Genomic DNA, 22,975 nt, shown 5'->3' with positions numbered 1-22,975 from the left:
GAAGAGCTATGTAACCACATTGGGAAGGGAGGAGAGTGACTGGTGCACCTACAAAGTCCCTCTAGAGTACACAGTCTTGCTAATAACCTGCAAGCAGCAGGGCCTTGACCTCCTAGCCTAGGCTCAACGCCATGAACATGAAACATGAACACAGTCTGCACTGTTCTTTGCATCACGGAGAGATTTTTCATACTACCTGAGGACACAAAGTAGAAAGGGGGGAGGCCTTGACTACTGAGCAAGCTCAGCAGATGTAAGCAAGCTGTTTCTCCACGTCACGCACCAGGAGTAGTCACAATGTGGTTCAGTCTCCTGGCCCAGCTGTATTGTCCTGGGTTTTGTATTGAAGGTACCTGTCCATTCAGAACTGGGGGGAAGAGTTCGTTGACATTGGCCACAGCAGTTCTGAAAGTAAAATTTTCATCAGTGTTGAGTGGTACTAAATGTGAACCAATGACAAATATGTAAAGCAGTTAATATATTGCACGTCTTCCCTCCTCAGCTTCAGCCATGAAATGTTTCGATTCATGATTACGACAGGCATCATGGAAAATATACCAGGAATAACATCCTTTATAAAACACCTATGAAAAAGAGACTGATGCAAGTCACTTGAAATGTGTCAGTTTACTTTTTAAAAGATAGAATGAAAAGACACCCTATTCTCTATAGCCGTCCTTCTCCTACTAAAACATTTTAGAGCATGAGTTGGCAGCCTAAAAAAGTTGTTGCTGTGGTTGTTTTTTTTTAACTGAGGAACAAAGATGAGGAATGGACTGAAGAATACAGGTTTAAGAACAAGTCTGTTGTATTTTTAGATAATATAAACACAGCACTCCCTCTAGTGGAAACCAAGGGAGGTTTAAACCAGGTAAAAATGTTCAAATAGTATCCCTGACATTTATTAGCAACACCTGCAGACTTACCTCTCAATTTACCAATTAAAACATAGCAATTGATCCCCCTTTCCTCCTAAACAGGTTTTGTAGTAGTAAATTATGGAGCTAAAAGTAAAGTACAGCGAGACAGTATTGAAAATAATCCCATGCCACGTCAAATCACCCATGCTGACAAGGTTAAGTTTCTTCACCTTGACCCAAATGAACAGGAGGGGGACAAAGTTTCATGCAAGTCATCTCCAGAGTAGGTCACCACAGCATGCACAAAGGAACCCAAACCTGATCTGCTGCACCAAACGTGTAGGAAATTACATCAGCGGTGTAGGAAGTTTTTGCCGTCAGAATGCAAAGAAATTGCTTCCAAGGGACCTGTGCTCTGGGACAGGTATTTTCTATTCCATCTAGTAGTTACCCTTAGAGATGGCCCCCGTCGACACCTACACAGTCAGATGGGTCACAAATTGGCTGGAGGACCACACCCAGAGCGGTGGTCATTTTCGACCTGGAGGGATGTGGGCAGTGGGGTCCCCCAGGGCTCGGTCCTCGGGCCTGCACTGCTCAATATCTTCATCGGCGATTTGGATGAGGGGGTGAAAAGTACCTTGTTCAAGTTCACAGATGACACTAAGATGTGGGGGGATGTGGGCACACTAGAAGAGAGGGACAGGCTACAACTTGATCTCAACAGCTTACAGAGGTGGGCAGATGAGAATAGGACGGGTTTCAACACTGACAAGTGCAGGGTACTGCACCTGGGGAGGAAGAACCAGCAGCATGCCTACAGGCTGGGGAACTCCCTTCTCGTCAGCACAGAGGCAGAAAAGGATCTTGGAGTCATTATGGATTCCACGATGAACATGGGCCGCCAGTGTGGGGACGCGGTCAGGAAGGCTAACCGCACCTTGTCCTGCATCCACAGATGCATCACGAGCAGGTCCAAGGAGGTGATCCTCCCCCTCTACATGGCACTGGTCAGGCCACAGTTTTGGAGTACTGCATCCAGTTTTGGGCGCCGCACTTCAAGAGGGATGTGGACAGCATTGAGAGGGTCCAGAGGAGGGCCACTCGCATGATCAGGGGTCAGCAGGGCAGACCCTATGAGGAGAGGCTACGGGACCTGAACCTGTTCAGCCTCCACAGAAGAAGGCTGAGAGGGGATCTCGCAGCCGCCTATAAACTTGCCAAGGGGAACCAGCAGGAAATGAGAGAGTCCCTGGTCCCCCCGAGCACTGCCGGGGGTAACAAGGAACAATGGCCGTAAGTTGACTGAGAGTAGGTTCAGGCTAGATATCAGGAGGCATTACTTCACAGTCAGGGTGGCTAGGAGCTGGAACCAACTTCCAAGGGAAGTGGTGCTCGCTCCTACCCCGGGGGTCTTCAAAAGGAGGCTAGACAGCCACCTAGCCGGGGTCATTTGACCCCAGCATCCTTTCCTGCCCATGACAGGGGTTCGGACTAGATGATCTGCTCAGGTCCCTTCCGACCCTACCAACTATGAACTATGAAACAATGCTTAGCCTAGAGTCCAACCTAAACTTCTCCCTAATTTGGGCAGGGTCAGGTTGAGTGCTCTGGTCCAGTCCCTTAGAGAGAGAAGCCCGGGTCAACAAATTCTTTACTGGAGCCATCTTTCCCCCAAAGTTCAGGAAGAAGTTTGCATCCAGCTCTTGCTAGAACTCACGTGAACGTGGCTCGCTGTGTTGAACCTGACACATTTCTCATTGGGAATGGAGGGAATACAAGAGATCATGTAAAATAAGCAGAAACCAGAGAAGGGAGTAAGTACTGCACACTTGATTCTGTTACAGCTGCACTGCTGATGAGCAAGGCTTTGTGATGCAGCTCTCACTAGTCATCCATTGGCAGCTGTCTCTACCTTAATGGGCTACCACAACTGTCTTTTAGGGTAACCTTTTGACATCCATTTGGCAGCTTCAAATTGTGCAGTGAGGTGGACTGGCCTCATTAGGAAACAGCTCATATAAACACTTTCCGCTTTGTGAACTTTACTAACTCTCCATCTACTTCCAGCTGTATTCAGTTGTATCAAATCAGTCCTATATGGAGGACTTCTTACTATACAGCCTAAGGGAGCCAAATTCCATGGCACGTTCCATGAAATACCCTTCCTTCCCACCTCCCTAGACCAGAGAAAGGTCACACATACTAATGTTTGTCAGACAATTATTCTCAGGGAAGAGTATTCTCCCCGCCAAGACTCAACTCCCTTTCGCAGACCTCAGCTCCCATAATGCTGTGCAGATGGTCCCACTCTGAACCTCATTCGCTTACATCAGGGGTGGGCAAAATGTGGCCCACGGGCTGGATGCGGCCCACCAGGCCATTCTATCCGGCCCAAGGGGCCCTAAAATATTTAGAAAATTAATACTTATCTGCCCCTGGCTGCCTGTCATGCCGTCCTTGATGACTTGCCAAACTCAGTAAAGTGGCCCTCCGCCCAAAATAATTACCCACCCCGACTTACATGCACATGGAAGCAGAGGAAGGCGAATTCAGATGCGGTGCTGTCCTCCAGTGAAGCATCCCATATTTCTAGATGTAAACTGGAGATGCGAGCTTCAGCTCCTCAACCTCCCAGGTGTGAGGCAAGGAAGTCTGATCCAACTCTGTCCACTTCATGGGGACGAGAGGCAGTTGGAAGCAGACAAGAGGCATATGGCCAACTCTCCCGTCAGAAGGATAAATGAGGCCTTCATGTTATTTTTTCCAGCTGCCTGTGCACAGGAAGGCACTGCTACATGAATTATCCTCCTGGCATTTTTCAGAGTTTGCTACCTGATCCCAGGGCTAGGAAAGGCACAAGCACACAAAGTTACTGAGAGGTAACCCAGCGTGGGGCTTTAACACAAGTCAGGTGCTGGGGCATAACTGCCTGCAAACATGCTTTTACCTGACAATGGTTGTATTCAGGCCAGGGCAAGTGAGCTTTCATTTACAGCAAGGTAAGCACTGAGCAGGCTGATGGCAGCTCCCTGGAGCTGCAGGTGCACCATGGAGTCCCACCCTTCTTCACCTCATGGAAACCTGCTTTCACGTTGGGTGTGAGGACATGAACATCTTCAGTTCAAGGGGTGAAGGCCAGAGCAAATTTGAGAGCATGCTGGAATACAACTCAGCTCTTCAGGGATGGCTTCAATGCAAAGGGCACTTGGGTGCTCATCACCGAATTAGCCTAACCAAAGCATGAGCAGCTGCACATGTTGCGGGACCTGCACTCATGCTGGTTTTGCTATGGCTTCAGAGAGATCGCCGTTTTTTTGCTGTACTTAGCTGAGCCATTCGGATTCTTTCCCAGTGAAAGATCTGTACTACCCAATTCCTCCCCTCAAGGCATAGGGAGAAGGTACCAAAGGACTCTCAGCACTCACATAGGTTGGGTTAGCAGGCACTCTCACTATACAACGAGTGGTTACCAGCCTGCACGACACCCTCATTTATACCTTAACCTTACACTCCATGACAGGCCAGTCAGCCTGAGCTGAAAGCACCAAACTCGGGTCAGAGGCCTGCGAACATAGATGAGAACCAACCTGGGGCGATACCCAAGGAAGACTCCAAGTCAACTCAGCAGTGAAGACACTGGTGGAGAGACTTCCTGCGTCTATGCACCACTAGAACAGTGGAGACGAAACGTTAACAGGCCTTTCACGTATTGTAAGTGCAGGGTCTTACGCCATGTAGCACATTCCCCTTGCTCCACCAGAACTCAAAGAGCACCGTGAGAGGTATAACCATTTTAATCAAGTAGGCATTTTAGCATTAAGGATTGCTGAGCGTCGTTTGTTCCAACTCCTGTGAAGGGCAGTTTGCGTGTGCTGCCTTTCTCATCTGCCTGAATACTTAGGCAATGAATGCAGAAACCCCACATCAAGCCACCTACGTTTAAAATAAGAGACCACATACTCGGTTTCACCAGTGTCTCTTTACTAGGTTGTCATTTTTAATTCCAACCTGTACCTCAATGCTCACAGGACTATTTTTAAATACAATGAAGAGCTCAAAATAAAGTGTCAGCCACCAGTGTTGCAGCTCTTGTTAAGTTCTTCACAATTTCAGAAGAAAAGTTCTATAAACATTGTGGAGAGTAGGTACAGAAGGTACAGAGTACCATTTTATGTACAAAAGTGCACTGCAGTCATACGTTAGCCAGAAACCTGACCTTGATTTAACAATTCCACACAAAGTATTTAAGACTACTTGAAGTAGATTCTTTAAATCTGCCTCCTTGCTTTGGTTATGAACTGTGTTCTCAAGGCTCCAATATCACTGACTTGGGGAGGGAGGAGGGCCCAAAGAAACAAAAACAGAATAATGAAAAACAGAGTTGAAATGTTGAACTGTGTTCTGAAATGGTTTAAAGCTACCTGCATCTATCTCCTATCGAGTTGTCATGTATTCAGATCCAACAGCCAAACAGTGTCATTATAATAATGCAGCTAATAAACGGAGCATCCATTCTCTCACACCTTATGCATACAAGCCCAGTTTAATAAACAGTCCTCGAAGGGCTTTCAAAACCACATCAGTTGGTCACTCACAACAGTGACAGTAAAGCCAATAAAGCAAGTGTTGGCCGTGGAAGAATCAGTTGAGGAAAAAAAGCATTGGTATTTAAAGGCCAAATATCAACTACTATTGAAACTTAAATATCCCTGTAGGGAAAGTAATGGCTTCAGGACACTTGAATTCAACTTAGATTAATAGTAGGTATTGTAGAACCTGCAATACCTTTAAGTGCTTCTCTACATCTAATATGTACATTTAAATATGTAACTCTGTATGCATAAAAATTTAAGCAATCTTTTTTTTTTCCCCCCCCCAGAGAATGATCTCCACAGGTTTTACTGAGCAGAATTTAAGAAAAAGTAAAGTTCACACTAAAGGAAAATACTGAAACCAACAAAAAAAAAAATGGAACCATATCTTTGCTTACCATGTGCAGTAAGCTTTCTGTACAGAACCCTGCTTTATCATCCTTCCATCCATTTAAATTTTCCCAGACAGTTACAGGAAAAACGCAGAAAATATTTCAAACAAAAACAGAAGATGAAATTAATTATACACACAAAAAGGAAAGGGATCTGTCAGGCAGCTTTCTTCCTCATTTTTGAGGGTACTAAAAGATTTTTTCCTATTCTTTACAGTTTTCTTGAAGTTAAATTTTCAGTGCTCCTTCTAAGCCTTTTTAGAGAAAAAAATTCCCAAGAAAGCAAACCGTTACTATTCTTGACATCGTTTTAATGGATTATGTTTATATACAGCTGATAAAAAGCTTGATAGTTTACAGTGCCAGTATACTGAAACCAAAATACTAGCAGAATTTCCTTCTGCACCTCTACATTGGCTCCAAAGTTTAAGTTTCCATCCAGAAATAAAAAAAAAAGGTCCAAAGCACTTAAAATTTTAACAGTTTGGCTTCGTTTTATCTCCAGGGTGTCAGTCCTACAAAGACTAGCTGCATATATTGGAGCAACCAATTTGTAGCTGTAGTGACTAGCATGTAAACAACAAAATGTTAGTATTTTTATCAATTAATTAAAAGTTTCATAAATTAGACTTTGACATCGGGGCAAGCATATGCCAAGAATGACAGCATACATACAGAGCGCGTGGTAAACGAAGACCCAATAAAACAAATTACAAGAAGTCTCAGTCCTGAAAATGCTGGTGTGACGACTTGCAAGAAACAAAAGCTATGAAGGGACAGATGTACGCAGCATTCTTGTTCGTCACATCCTTGGTGCTCGAAGCTCTTTTCCTTCATACACAATCCTAAAAGCATAAATTAGCATTTCAGAGAAATAAAATTACTCAGAGTCTGATCTTCTGGGGCACTGAGTACTCAGCTCCTATAGAGTGGTTTCCTAGGCAGAGTTAAGAAGCCAAAGCATTGTGATACACAAAATAGAGAACGTGGAATAACTAGTGTGATGGAAGGACCACGCTGTTAGAAACAACCAAGATGTAAACGGAGGCTAAAGAGCTATAAAAATGTTTAATGCAGCATTTTTGGCACCACCTTAAGCCACTTTCTTTCATCCTTTCTAACTACCAACATTGTATTATACAAGGAGGACCGTCTAGCAAAAATTGCCAGAGCCTATTCATCCAAGAAGAGAAGTCAAAAAGTTAAAACTATTTAACTATTCTGCTTAATTCAAACTGACACCAATGCATGCCAGGATGGAAATGCTATTTCTCCTCCTTTCATTTTGTACTGTACTGAAGCGGGTAATAAGCAAGTAAAAAGGAGATGCGCCTCATCGAAAGGAAGGTCCACTTCTTGCTACAAAAGCTGAGGATTTTACACTTTGAAAAGTAGACTTGCTGCGACAGAATAATGAAATGACACTTTCATGCCCCACTGCCCTGAGATATGGCACTCTTCTTACAATTCATTTCACAGACTTTCACTGCTCAGTGCTAGCCATTGCGCATTTGTTCTCCAGAAAAAGATTCACATTTCAAAGTGACTGAAGAAAATAAAGGCTGCCATGATCTGGGAGTGATGTGTACACAGACTACGTGCAAAGTTTGGTGATGAATGCGTCAACTTATGTCACCCTTTGACATTACAAAAGGTCAGTAATTGGGCCCTGAAATTAGCAGAATCAACAGCAATACAATTTTATCTCCATCTCAGAAACTCAAGGTTTTTGTTAGCATGGATTTACTCTGTTTGATTCGTACTTAGCATTATATGAGATTACTCCAATTGGGGGGGGGGGGGGGTAGTAACCAAAAAAGAGCCTCCCAACTGTCATAAGGGACCAGGGTACTTGAATGATGAGAGAGAAATAAACTAGCCAGTATATGAATGATAAATACAATTAAGGTTACACAAAGTTCTCATTGCCACTGGAAACAGTGAGTAATCACAATTGACTCCAATTTTTGAAGACTTAAAGGAACAGAAGATTTCATACCAAATAGTTTTGGCTGTGGGCCTCTTATTGAGGCCCTTTCCTATGACACTGCATAACACTTAAGGAATAAGCACACTTAGCAAACATTTCAGATCTCGGATGCATTTTGCAAGAACTTGCAGGTGCCCTCATGTTCCATGATTTGTAGTCAGAGCAGTAATATGCTTATGTCACTTAAATACTTCCACAGATGCTGTAGCAGGCAGCTCTCCGACAGGCATAACTTCTTACTTTTGGCTTCCACTGATGGGTGAGCTCAAGTGCAACATTATTGCTTATGTACTTCATTCCCAAATGACTTCTCCCAAACTTAGTTTTGCTAGTCCACTGAGCCTTATGGGAAAATTAAGTCAAACAATAGCGTCCCTACTGTCAGAACTAATTTAGGACCCTGTCCTCGATGCACTTTATGCCCGTGAATGGTCCCCCTGAATTTATGGGGCTACTCACATATATAACATTACTCGTGTGCATTCGTAACAGGGGGCACTGAGCCCTCTCCTTCAGTCTTGTTTTCTGGGTCCACATCAGAGGTAAAGAATTTGGTTGTCAAATCAAAGTGATAGGTTCTCTAAAGAAAATTCATGAAGCACCAACATATTCAGAGAAGTCACCTTTCCAAATTCAGAACCAGCAATTCTAGCCCCCTTTCACCTCTCGTAGCTGCATTCATATGAACTAGTAACAACTGAATACAAAACAAAAATACCAGTCCTACAACAAATATTCCCATAATGAAGTCAGAACTCATTTTATAGATTGTCAAAACAGTAAGACAGTAACATTGTTTTTACTTCTGCTCAAGCAAGTCTCCAAGAGAAATCAGCAATGGCATTAAGGATGTTCCATTACCTTAAAACTATCCTGCAAGACAGAAAAAATAAACTGTCAACATTTAGTTAAAATGCAAAACTGCATTAATTGGGTTCTTTTGCCAGCAGCCAAAGATATTCTAAGTCTAGTTCTGGCTGAAGAAAAAAGCAACAAGTTTACATATCACTTGTTCATAGTTCTGCTACAAGTAACATTTCTGAAGGTTATAAAAGATGCCCTACATAACTGAACGGAAAATATTAGTACACCTAATACATGAAGACATTTATTTTTTGGCTTTTTTTCCTTTTAAGAATAAGACTGGGATACACTGAGTAACCATTAGTAGCGCCATCAGACTACCAAAGGAATTAAAAAAAAAAAAACTAATAAAATGTTAAGCTGCAAGGTAACTGTTTATAGCGTAAGTTTGAATACTTGAAGAGCCACCACTTCTGAAACGGACTGCTTCTACGTTGATATTGGCAACATTTGCATGATAGGTCCTTGTTGGTTAGAAGCGTGTTCCTGCTTACTGTCCCCATGACGTCATCGTTTTTAAATCACAACCATCATTGCTAAAAATATATAAATGTACATTGCATACAGTATTCCAATTTTGTATGGAGCGAAGCCAAAGCAAAGTATTCTCAGAAAAAAAGATCCTCTTTCCACGCAAAATACCCTTCCTACTTGAAAAAGTAAGGGAAGACACAGAGTAAGATAAAACAGGAGATTGCCAGAACAAGAAGGTTTTGTCCACCTTGAAGTTTGCCTTTAGGTATCAGTGTCTTCAAATAAATGTGAACCCTATCAACAGAGGAACCTACTTGAGAGCAAAGTAATGTAAGAGTCTAATTCAGTGGCTGTTTTAAAAAAACAATATATTTTTAGCAGCTTGTTAAAGTCACTGAAACCTCAATTGCAAAGTTAGCCTGAAGAAGCCAAATCACTCAAAGTTTTAAGCGTTCAAATTATCAGAATTGCACCTGATAGGGCATTCTATGTATATTATTAACTCATCACTAATCAAAATTTTGGTCAGGAAATGGATGTAAACAATATTGATAATACACTTAAGGCTTAGAAAGAACACTGATAAATTCACCCCCGTCACATTAAAACATCCACATCTCCCTCATGGTCCTCCTCAGTCACTTTTAAAGAGAGCACTTCCTCATTGAGGAACAATCCACTCAGTCTTTCCTTACGAGCCTGTCTCTGCTCTTTCAGCTGTCTCTTGCGTAAAGCCTTTTGCTGTAGCTTTCGTTGTTTAGAACGTTTCTGTCAAAATAAAGACAAATGACAAAATGAGTTCTTGCGCAGCTACTGGAATTCATTAAAAGCACAGTTTTATGTAGCATCTCTTTTATATAGTATCACATGGGAAGAGCAAATAAAATAAGCAGGTTGGTCAAACCGAAAGACCACGTAGAAAAGTAGAGGTGAGTAGCCTGAATCAAAATCAACTCTCCCTTTAAACTGAATCTCCCTCCTCTGCCTTCACTTTGAGAGAGGGGGAACAATATCTTCCAGCTTCATTACAATGAAAAGTGAATATAGCCAGTTTGAGTCTGTGGCTTATTAAAAAAACAGTTTTAAAACAGCAAATGTGAGCAACTTTAGTATAGGATTCTAGTAAATGTACGTTACCTATAAATTAGATTCTACTTTGACAAGTGACTACAAAAATGACTCCCACACACTTCCATTCTGTACATGTATTCAAAACTTTACTTGCCAGCTTTAGTGACAACACTACCCTAAGTCTCCTGGTTTTGTAGCCATGCAGAGCCAATGCCATCAAAATGGAACAGAATTGTATCTAGTTCAGCACCATGCATTATCAGGACTACTTCCTAAGTATCGGTTAAATACATTCAGTCTTATAAAGCAAGCTTGCAAGTTGAAACAATCAGACTTGAAGACCTTTATTACAGGAAGGAAGTCATGAGAATGCAAAAATCCCAGTTTGATTCAAAGACCCAATTGGATTTGCTGAGCTGGAAAAATGAACCCTCCCCCCTGCCCACACACGCGCATAATTGCACTTATGAACCTATCACATCTGAAACTGAAACTAGAGAGAAAGCAGTGGTCTCAATACTGCTTTTACAGAATCATTTCTCAGCTTCTAACAACAGTGAGACTGCTTAGTAGGCAGCAATATCTCTACAGGAAATGTGTTGGAAAAACAATTTAAAAGAAAATGCAAAAAATTCAGATAGAAATTCTATTTGTCACAAAGATTGGGATATTCTTCGATATTCAAGGATCACACCCCGGAAGATGACTTTCCAAAAAGAAGCACGTTTTTACCCTTAAAAAATAAAGCCAATTTTAGTTATATATATATATATATATATATATATATATATATATATATATATATATATATATTATTGAACAAGCTAAATATATGTACACATATATAAAATGTGTATGTATTTGAAGATGGTAGAGATTTACAAAACCAGATACGTGTGTGTGTGCCCATACATGTACGCATATACACGCTCTTATGAATACTTACCTTATTCAAATAACCTTAAGCGGCTGAAGTAGATAAGACCTGCCACAGGCGCACATTAAAATACTCTCTTGTAGAATAGCTGACGATGAAACAAATAAGCACAACCTTTTGCTCTTTCTTGTCATGTCACGAGCACTGCCCATTTCAACTCAGCCAAGTATTTTCCACAGGTGCCACAATGCCTGACACCCTCTTTCCATACAAATACCACAATCACTTCACAGAAAAGACCAGAACACGTGTGCGCAAGATCTGAGACTTACTTTCGAATCCCGGATTCTTTCTGCCGCGCTCGTGGATAAGTTACTGTCACTATGGGCCCGACTCATGTTGGCGCTGGAGTTTGAAGCAGAGTTGCCGGCGCTAGAACTGCTGCTGCTTGCTGAGCTGACCATGCTGGCACTGCTGCTGCTGGCGCTTGCACCACTCACCCCACTGGTACTCGCAGAACTGTAGCTGCTTCTCTTCCAGCTTTCCCTTGCTGACCGCTGGCGAGGACCATGTTCCTTGATATAGTTTCTCACCTTCAAAAAAAGAAGCAGTCAAAGTAAGGAAGGCATGTTGGGACCGCGTTTCCTTGAGAAATCATACTCAAGGAAAAAAAATCGAGAAATCGAGAGGTAGGCAGGCGGTCATGTTAGTCCGAAGTCAGGGCAAAGTGGCACCATAGAGACTTAACTGATTCAGAGAGGCACAAGCTTTCGGGGGTAACAGCTTAATCAGATGCTATGAATAAATGCTGTACAATTCATTCAGAGCTAAGGATCGACCCAAGGCATAGCAAGCAAAACGGATTTCTGCAGAGCTGATTTCGCGGCCTTTTCGTGATTAGCCCACCCCTCACTGCTGATTGGCAGAGAGGGCTGTCTGGCATGCAGCCCCACCCCTTGCCACCAATTCGCTGAGAAGGCTGTTGTGCAACCTCACCCTCTCCACTGATTGGCAGAGAAGACTGTCATGGGGCCCCACCCCTTGCCAATGACTGACCAAGGGGCAGGGCTGCACAATGGACAGTCCTCTCAGCCAATCAGCGGTGCCCACCCCCACTGCAATAGCCGCTCCCTCCACAGGCTGCGAGACTGGGCTGTAGCTGCCACAAGCACCATTGGCGCCAACTGCAGAGCCAGCGGTTTATTTTTTAGTCCCCCCCCCACCCCCAGATTTCACAAGCAATGCCCAATTTCATGGTTTTTTCAAAATCCACAAAACCGAGAAGTAGGTACATATTCACAGCATCCGACAAAGTAAGCTTCTGCCTCTGAATTAGTCAGTCTATGAGGTGCCACTCTGCCCTGCCTTCTCAATGAATGATGTTATACATTTCATCTGCTATTAATTACTAAGATCCCAGAAGAAAAGCTAAACTAAGGATGGTTAAATGCACAACCGGTTCATACTGCTAACACTTAATTTTAGTTTTCTTAAGAAAAGCAATCCCCTCCCTAATTAAACGGAAAATTTTTATATGAACATTAACTAGAAAGGGGAAAGCATTTAAGTATGATGTAGTAGAAAGCTCTTAAAAATCAAAAAAAGTTAACACCAAAAAAGGAAGGGCTGCCAATAATACAAAGACTTCAACCCAACTGCTTTTTAACCAAAGTTAGAATTATTAATTAGAAAATTAATATTTATTTGCTTCTAGCTGCCTGTCAAAGATGACAGGAGCCAGGGGCAGTAGGACCCAGAGAAAGCTAGTGGCAGGATCCAGCAGCAAGGTCTGCCCAGCCCTGGCCCCCCAACCAGAAACCCCTGCCTAACAGAGGCTTCTGGCCTGGGACCATGGGGCTGTTCCTGCTTTTCTGCACCAGAAAGGGAACTGCAACCCTCAACAGTTTGCCAAAACTCGGTAAGCAGCCCTTCGCCCAAAGTAACTGTCCGCCTCGGCTCTAGTTTGACCAAACTAAAATAATCTGTCATATACTTTGAATGGTTACATGTTCAGTATTTCTTCTAAGCCTTGAAGCAGCCATTACTTCAGACTGAACACAGTTATACAGTCAGGAAGGCCAGCCGCCATGAGACGGCTGGCTTGTTTCCTCCTTGTTGCATCCTGAAAACCTTTGAGGCAATCTGAACGTCATGATTATTCTTGACTGCCTTAGCACCCCCTCCTCTAAGCAGCTGTAAAAGTTAATAAGGAAAGGGAAGAAATCCAAAGCATACTACCCTGTTGGCCTCTGCATTGCATCTTTCTATATGCCAGCAGTTCCCAAACTCTGACAGACTGCGCACCACCAATTTAAAATGATATAACCTTAAGTACCACCATCAAATTTTTCACTTCAACCTTATGTCCCACCAACAAATTTTTGTCATGTAAAGTAATTATAATAAATCTGTTAACGTGTACCACTGACAGGTTGTCTGCATCCCACTGGGGGTACCTGTACTACAGATTGGGAACCACTGCTATATGCAATCAAAGTAACACTTGGAATTTATATAGACAAAAAAAACAAAACAAAAAAAAAAAAATCAGGAAAAATGACCACTTATGTTATACACTCATTTCACAATTTATGGTTTGCTTCCCAATTTAATTGTAATAGTGCATCATTTTTCATTACACTATTGTATTTCCCCCTTCACATTACTGAATTCAAAAACTTCTAATAAAATCCCTGCAAAATTTTTCCCTAAAATAGGTTTAGTTAGAAATCCATCAGATTAGAGGAATTACATCACCTCTTACAAGAAATCTATTTGGATTTCATATGAACAAGTCCAAATAACAGATAAGTAAAAGGGTGAATTACTCTCTCCCATAATCAAATATTACTCAATATTTTCTTTGAGTTTTTTTAGTATAGCTTAATTTAGTTTTTGCATGTAAATTAAGGCTACACTATGAAGATACATGCAGATGATGAGTTTAATCACAGGAATAATTACAGTGCTTAGAATTACTCGTGCAAATGAAGTTATGCTCATGAGTAAGCATTTGCAGGAATAAGGCTGAAGCCTCGAAAATTACTCAGCGGATATTTTGTTTAAAAATGTTTAGTATTATATGCCAATACTATCATACCCCTGCTCTCTCATTCATGTGTTTTCAATGCCTTCCATATAAGCCTTAAGCATTAAACTTACAAAGAAAATAGCCAAAGCTGATAGGAAAATATTGGTCGCAACCCCATACATTGTTTTCCAAGATATGAAGCAACATGCCCCGCATACCACGAGGCAAGGGGTAACTCAGAATCAAGAAGAAAACAACGAAGAACAAAAAATAAAAATAAAAATGTTAACCTACCTGTTTCAGTTTTTCATCTGTAAGACAGTTAAGTTCAATAATAAACTCACTATCTGTTGGTGAAATCTGAGCAGTGGGATCAATGATTTTAATGATATCAAGTTGCTCTCGTAGACCCATTTCAGTACTGACTTTCCGACTCAGGTATTCAATATATTCAACCTAAAAAACAAACAAAAACAAAACCAGTATCTTCTGAGACCAAAGAAATACTCTCAAATGTTGCACACTTGGATTCTTTACTCAATGTAGCCAAATATAAATCACAGAAAAAAATTCAAAATGAAAATTAGCCTTCTCCAGATGTAATAAATGAGGCCTTCACCTCTCGGTAGTCACTACCCCACAGAATTTTAAATTAGCTGTAACACACAAAGCTTTTCTTAACTAGCAATTTTGTTAAGCCTCAAGTCTTCTGTATGGTCGCTGTGGGTCTCAGAAACACAGCAAAGTAAGTCTTACCTGTTCATCATTTGTCATTGCACTCCATGGGAGTTCATCAAGGTTCCTGTGCTTGTTTTTCTTTTTTGGAAGCAGACAGGGAGAGCTGGGAATACTAGGTATTACATCGGAAAGTACATCACTCCCACTTGTAATGTCGCTGCCAGGCAACTTGTAGGTATGCAAACAAAGAAAGAGAACAAAACTTCAAACAATGCTAGGTAGGAGTAGTAAAATCAGTGCAGAACATGATGTTGAATAGGCAGAGTTTAATCTCTCAATAGATGCAAACTAACTGCTTTATAATTATTTACAATCCCAAAGTACATAATTTCATCCCATGAACCATGTGCAGCACCCAAGTCCAGCAAACTCAACTTGTGTTGCTACCCTAATTGATGTTTTTTATTTTTTCATTTGCATTCAGGGAAATGGCAGAATTATACCACGTCACTACTTCCTACCCATTTACGCAGACCGACATGTTTTCTATTAGAGCCTCATCCAATAAGAACAGCCAGCGTTAGGAACCACAAAGTGAATATGCCTTACTTGTATTGGAAAACTTCTTCAAATGTGAGAGAACTGGCTATTTATATAGCTCAACAAAATGAGCTACAAGCTGGTTCAGCCAGCACTCTGGAGCAGTACCAGAACAGCTGGTTCCAAACACAAATTCCCATCCCTGATGGAAACCCATCCAATTTCACCCCGTGAGGTTTTACAGGGGGGGAACAGCCAACTGCAAAACGCTGGATTATTGTCACAAAGCTAATGAATTCTTATAGGCTCTAATAAGAGCTTTGGCCCTTTACTGATGAAGGCTATTATTAAAGCTCCTCTTCGCGAAGCCACAGTGCCAGCTGTACTCCAGCAGCATCTGATCAAGCCGCTGCCAATAATTACTGGCCAACCTCTGTGCCTCTGTTTTCACAGGGAAACCCTGCAGGACTCATCCTAATCCTAAGGATGCCCTCCACTAATGACAGCTTTCAGGTGGGCATGCCTCATCTCAAGCCTTTCAGGACACAACAGGATTTTCTTCATGGAGCTTATTTTTTTTGTAGAGATTCCTAATATAAATGGCCAGCCTTCCATTTTTTTCCCCCATTTATGGCTGCCCACCTCTTGCAACCCCCAGACTAGATCAGTGCACCATGCAATAATTGGGACTACCCTTGAAAAGCAACTAGGAGCAGGGGCAGGCAATTATTTTGGGTGGAAGGCCGCTCACCAAGTTTTGGCAAGTCATTGAGGGCCGCATGCCAGGCAGCCAGGAGCAGATAAATACTAATTTTCTAAATTTTTTAGGGGCCCCACAGGCCGGATAGAATGGCCTGCTGGGCTCCATCCAGCCCACGACCCGCATTTTGCCCACCCCTAAACTACAGCCATCGGTAAGCATAAGAAACAGCATGAATCATGGCCTCTGCTACTCGCTTCTAAATGCCATTCAGGGTAGCATTAATCACCCGAAACTTAACTGTTCTCTGCCATCATGTGATTTAATGCTCAATGCCAGCCAATTTAGCTCAACTTTCCATCATAGGGGAGTCCCAAAGCCTCTAAAACTTACTCCTTCCACAATTCCACTACAGTCAGAGTTTAAATATGCTACCAGGCAGTGCAATACTTAAACAAAATTAAAAAACAAAAACCACACACAATATTAAGAAGTAGGGGAAACAGTCCAGTCACTATTATAAGAAAACTACAACCCCACTGCTTCATAAAATAAGGTACTTGAATGCCTAAAGGGCAGCAATGCAAAACTCTAAAACTCTTGGTTCAGAGATGATACCTTTTATTAGACCAACTAAGGTAATTTTTTGCAAGTTCTTTCTTATATATTGTTTTTTGTGATTTCTTAGTCGGTCTAATAAAAGATATCATCTCTGAACCAAGAGTTTTAGAGTTTTGCATTTCTTTTTGTCTCAGACCAACCTGGCTACCACATACATCCCTAAAGGGAAGCAACACACACTTGTAAAATCATTTTAGAAACGTTTCTGCCATTGGTTGAAATTATTAATGAGTTTATGGATTAGATTTTGGCTTCACAGGTTCATGTGTTAACAACATGTCAGCATGTGAAGCATACAGATAATTACTTTCTGGTGAATATTTTCCACTACTAAATAAAATCTAAGTTTTCTCTTCTGAATGCAAGCATATTTTGAGAAAGTTCATTTCTAGATAGGTTTCTCATTTAATTGTACCCTACTCAGTAACTATACAAGACAACTGAATTACACTGCTATAATTTTTTTCCTGTGAGCAACAGCAGAATTTTAACTAGCTTCATTTATACAACCACTGACATGTAATTTCCAATTGCACCTCTACTTAAAATGTGATGGCTGAATTACTCACTCTCAGAATTTGCTGTATAAGGCTGTAACAATAATGAAAAAATCTTCTCCAAAGCTCTACAAGTCCAGTCAAGTATGTCTCTACTAACAAATGCTTATAAAATGTTTCTAGCCATTAATCAAAAGAAACCCTGTTAGCTAATCAAATGACTAGGAAACTGCTTCTTTCTAAAATTATAATCCCACTGTTTTCCATGCAATTAACATTTCACAACTCAGTGAAGAACTGAGTCATCAGAATAATTTGGGGTATTTCTATAAACTGCACTAGAAAACTTACTTTGTAGAGGGGTTGTAATCAGATATCTGAATTCTAAAGCAATGGGGAAAAAAGATGGAGCTAATTTTAGCCAATGCTACTGTAAATACATATGGTCGCCTGCAGTTTCAATGCAGCACAATATCTACCATATTCCTAATTTAGAGTGTTTACATTTTTATCACATTTGGAACAGACTGTATATTTTTATGGTACTGCAGAGTATGACACAACCACTCCTTGTGGCAGCTGAAGGAGGAATATAACGTTTTAAATTGATGAATACACCTACAGAAGAACAGTATGCTCTATAAATTTCAATTTTAAATAACTTTATAATGGAATGAATGTTAATACATATGTACCTAAGATGACACGCAACATGCAAAGCAAACCACACACTGTAAAGGTCCCATCAGATTGCATATAATAGACGGGGGGGATGGTATAAAAGTAGCACAAATCCTGCTTTCACATTCTTCCTAGTTTGGGATTATAGAAAACAGAGATGGTCTGAGTCCCAAGAACCTAAAACAACAGAAGGCAAATAGAAAACCCAGGGACATTCAACCAAATGCTAGCTCAATTCCAGTGGAAGAGCCAACATTCATCGCACTGATCCTGACAGGTCCAACATTTATCACCAGGTTCCATCAGTGCGTCAAATACAGCAACAGATATTCTACCTTCTGGACTGCAACACACCTAAAGATGGCTAAAACCAAATATCACTATAATATCTAACAGCTCTGTACAGAAAGCTGACTAGGCATTTTAGCCAAAGAGTCTAAGCAAGAACTCTGCAATCAAATAGTCCAACTGAAACATTTCTTTTACAATGAGATTCTCAAAAACGTGTCCTTGGCATTCATTATCTATCAAAGAACCTCAACAGTCACTTGAGTCAGAACTGTTTTGTCAGCCATAAAAGTAGCTTACCTGCCATTCAAATTCACTGTCTGACCAATCCCAGTATGTGCTAATAGAAGAGGAGACATCACTGCACACACTACCTTCTGGGAACAGATCAAAAGATGTGAACTCCTGATCATCCAGTAGAGAGTAGCAGTCATCCTGGTCACCAGCTGACACGGATGAAAAGAGCTCTTCGCTGCACTCAGAGCTGGCAACACTTGTTCCACAAGAAGTCAAGTTCCACCTGCAAAACATGCTAAACAAATCAATGGCAGCTCTCACACAGTTTTCCCCTAAAAAAAACACTTTGTCCTTCAAAAATACACATTAAATACCTATATCTGTAACCATTACACACCGGTTTTGCTAAAAGAAGTTAGTTCAAGCTGCATTCACAATCAAGGAAGAGTCAAGAATGAACACACAGCCAAAAAAGCCAGATGTAATTTGTACATGTCCTGAAGACTTGCGTCCTGATGTTTCAATCAGATTTCCAATCAAAATGTACTTTTAAAATTTTACCATTTATTGTTTGTATTTTTAAACATATATAAGGAGTTTGATGAGCAGAATTAAAGACAAGGACACTAAGATACTAGATGAGGTTTAGCTTGCAAGTCTCACGTTACATTTGCTTAATATAGTAGTTAAAAGCACGGCAACATGGGGCTGTGCAGGGCAGGCAGGAGACTCCAGCGCAGATCTCTGCTCCCTGCGTGGCAGGGATTCCCCAGCTCTCCAATCATTCCCCTAGCTCTTCCCGGGAGGCACAGGCCCCCGGATCTGTGTGCTGGGTTTCAGCAGGCTGCTGCTGCTGCATGCTGAGGCCAGCAGCGGCAACGCAGTCTTCCCGGTGCAGGTTGTGCCACGCAGCTGCTGCTGGCCCCAGCCTGCTGAAACCCTGCATGCAGATCAGGGGCCCACGCCCCCCGGGGAAGAGCTGGGGAAACGATCAGAGAGCTGGGGAATCGAACTGGGAGCTAGATGTCAATATCAGAGCAGTCCTTCCCCCCTCCTCCTTAGTTTTTGTTTCCCTGCAAGCCCAGCTCTAAAACTCCAAAATTCTCCGAAACATTCCCGAAACGTTTCAGAGCCTTCCGATTCACTTCGGATTCGGTGTTTTGGGCACCAAAACAGCCCAAAACACCTCCAAAACAAAACGGCTGCCGAAATTTCGCACAGCCCTATCAGCAAGTAATTCTCATGTTTGGAGGCCATGTAAAACCAAGACTTTCAATGGATAGGTGAGGAAGAAACATCTGAGAAACATTTATTTAATACTAGCAAATTGTCCATCAAGAATGACCGGGAGGGGGAGGGGAGGGGGGGGTCCCGCTCCACCCCTCTCCCGGCCGCAGCCACTCCACGCCCCCTCCCGGCCACTACTCCGGGTCCAGCCCCGCTCCATGCCCCCCTCCACACCACTACTCCGGGTCCAGCCCCGCTCCATGCCCCCTCCGCACCACTACTTCGGGTCCAGCCCCAAGTCTGTCTCGCATCGTTAGGTGTGGAAATCTTTCTTTCTTTCTTTCATATGGCTTTAGGAGAAAGAGCTGTTGTCACAGTTTTAACTCCAAATTCTCCAGCCAGACTAATGCCTTGCTGGAAAGCAAATGTGACTCATGGATGTCACCCTCACACTTGTATCTGGGGCAGGATGTTATGTGCGCCATGGTTTGGTCAGGGTTTCCACAGCCATAGCCAGGTGAGGTTTTTAAGTGCCACTTGCACATCAGGTAGCCACGCCAGCTATGTCCAGTGTGTATCCTATTAAGGGTTGTCCACATGCTCCGTGGAAGGCTGAAGCCCAGTGGTTGCATTGTTGGGTCAGAAATAAGGTGTTTATTTAGGAAAGTGTTTTCTGCCCAAGCTTTCCTTCAAGGTTCTTCAGTGTTGTGGAATAGGAGGTGCTTGGTTCATGTCCAAAAAGGTTTTCCTGAAATCATGTGACGAGTTGGGAGATCTGGAAGGTCTCTGTGGATGGGAAGGTCCAGATTACTATTGAAATGCATTATTTCTCTGTACTGTGTGTTGCTGCATCTGGTCAAAGCGAGGGATGAATAACGTTTGAAAGTACCAGTAGCCACTGCACTGGAGTTGATATCCAAGTTCCAGGGACAGTCCTCATTACTGAGTTAAGTTGTGTGGAAACAGGCTGCCTAAACAACGCTGAATGTGCCATTTCTTACAGGAAAGGGCTGCGTTGTGAAAGCACTGCTACTGTTTCCCATGTGCACACTCCATGTACCATATTTCACGGTGTACAAGTCAAAGTTCGATGCCAAAATATTTACCCTTAAATTTCCACCTCGACTTATACACCATCTCAACACAAATCTGGACCCTGCGCTGGTGCTGTGCTGCACCCAACCCACGGGGAGGCGGCATACTGGCATCTAGGGGCTTCCCTGGCACTGACTGAAGCCAAGCTGCTGCCTCCCCCTCCGCCCATGCCCAACACCCTGGAGCCAGTCTGGGCGCCCAATCCCTGTGCCTGTCAAGTCTAGCCTGGGGACACTTACTGATGGCCCAGTGGCTGCCCCACAAGTAGAACTTGGCCAGAGGAGTGGAGCCACTGCCTGACAGCGCAGGAGCCACCACACGGCCACCAGCTACCAGCAGTCCCAGGGTGCAGAGCAGCATGAGCAAGCAGCCCGCTGTCAGCAGCCCCAAAGGGCACAGAGCAGGACCAGCAAGTGGCAGCAGAGTGGTGGGGTCAACTTATACACCAGATTTACAAAAAAACTAACTTTTTAACAGGAAAATGGGGTCAACTTATATACAGCACAGACTTGCACACCATGAAATACAGTACTCAAAAAACTGGATGAAGACAAGAAAGGAATTCAGAAGGTGTTTGCTTGCCAAAGCAGAGCACCTGCAGCATAAAAAAAGGGTGTCACGTGATGATTACTTGAAATTTAGATACACGGCCCTAGAAGACAACAGGGATAATGAGCAGCACACCCAGGGAACAATGCTAAGCATAAAGTGGTTTCATTAAATCAAGACAAGCTACACACTAGTAGCCTGAAGATGTGACGCTCTAACTCAATAATGACTAATTAACTGGGTGAGGAAAGCTAAAAACACGCTGAGTTAAAAAAGCTCAGAAAGCGATAGGTACATCAGAAGGAGAGAGATCCATCAAGAGCTTAAAATAAGTTTTTGGTTTGTCCAAATTCATGCATGCATTGATCAGAAATACACAAAACTCCTGCTCGCATCACATTTCTTTTTATAGTAATAAAGAGCCCGGGAACAGCAAAGAAGTAAATGAATTCCCACCGAGCAACGCATCGCACTTGCAAATACTTATGTTGCTAGCGTGTCAGCTTTCCAGTATTAGCTACTAAGTTAACTTATTTTAATGTAATTCCAACCAAATGTTGCCTTAGCCTGAAGGCATTTACAAAGCGTTTGCCACTTTTACAGGAAAAACCCTTGTCAACACAGGGAATTAGATACTTTCTTGCACAGGTGGGGAGGGTGGGGGCGACACACACATGACGGGACAATGGACGGACGACGGGACGAGACAGGACACTCTTTTGCAGCTTTTAACGTTAGAACCATCACAGCTATTTTGGAGTCGCGCGTGGGGCCTGCGGGTGTCCTGACGGGAGGTGGCAGGCGGAGCGCCACGTCCATGCAGAAGTGCACAACGAGGCTCTCGGTACACGGGACTGGGGTTCCCCCACGCCCTGGTCCTGGACCACGCTGTCATGCCAGGACCTGGGTTCAGGAAGGCTTGTGCTCTACCTGTGCATGGTACTGAACAGGGCTGTAAGGGGGGATCCCCCGCCTCGCCCATCTCCTCCACCATGAGGCACTTGGCCTCCCCCCAGCTCAGTCTGCCCTCCAGAGTACGTCTCCCTGCCCCCGGGGCCGCATCAACACTAGTGCAAAGGGCTCCACCAGCGACACCCCCCCCAGTCAGTGCCCCCTTGAAGGCTCACACCTGTGCAAAGAGCAAGAGCAGCTCAAGCAACTGCCTCCCTACGCCCCTGCAGGGTGGCCTCCATTGCCCCTTCTTCACCCCCTACACTGCAATGGTCCAACCCGGCCCCCCGACACTGCAATGGTAAAACCCGGGCCCGGCCCCCCAGACACTGCCATGGTTCAATGCAGACGCGACCATGCACCAACCCCCCGGCGCTGCAATGGTTCAACCCGGCCATGCAGTGACCACCGTCGCCCCCCACATGCTGCAATGGTTCTGTCCAATCGAGTGCACCCCGCTCCTCCCCGCAGCGATGGTTCAGCCCGGCCGGGCCCATCCACGCGGGGCGGGCGGGCGGTACCTGCACGAGTGGAAGCGGCGCAGCGGGTCGGTGCGGTGGCAGGACGAGAGCTGGCAGCCGAAGTCGCTGCCGTCCAGGCAGCCCTCCTCGCTCAGGCTGAGACCGCCGCGCGGGCAGGGCTCGTCCGGCGCCAGGAACTTCTCGTACAGCTCCTCGGTCATGGCGGCGGCGCTATCCCGCCCGCCCGCGGGCCACGGCGGAGGCGGGGGCGAGGGTGCCGGTGCCAAGCTGCCTCC

The 22,975-nt window shown here is 43.5% G+C and overlaps 1 protein-coding gene across 1 annotated transcript; it reads right to left on the bottom strand.

Annotated features, from left to right (window-relative positions):
* Positions 1–9,772: 9,772 nt before the first annotated feature.
* FAM199X (family with sequence similarity 199, X-linked) lies at positions 9,773–22,900 on the bottom strand. The gene is made up of 6 exons (XM_019487935.2): positions 22,740–22,900; positions 18,460–18,679; positions 14,911–15,060; positions 14,449–14,610; positions 11,456–11,716; positions 9,773–9,943 (listed from the first exon to the last, which is right to left on the bottom strand). The coding sequence occupies exons 1-6, from the start codon at positions 22,898–22,900 to the stop codon at positions 9,773–9,775; spliced, it is 1,125 nt and encodes a 374-aa protein (XP_019343480.2).
* Between the last annotated feature and the right edge of the window lie 75 nt (positions 22,901–22,975).

This window comes from Alligator mississippiensis, chromosome 8 (assembly GCF_030867095.1).
Source record: "Alligator mississippiensis isolate rAllMis1 chromosome 8, rAllMis1, whole genome shotgun sequence".
Taxonomy (NCBI): Eukaryota; Metazoa; Chordata; order Crocodylia; family Alligatoridae; genus Alligator; species Alligator mississippiensis.
This window is presented reverse-complemented; position numbering and strand designations above follow the sequence as displayed.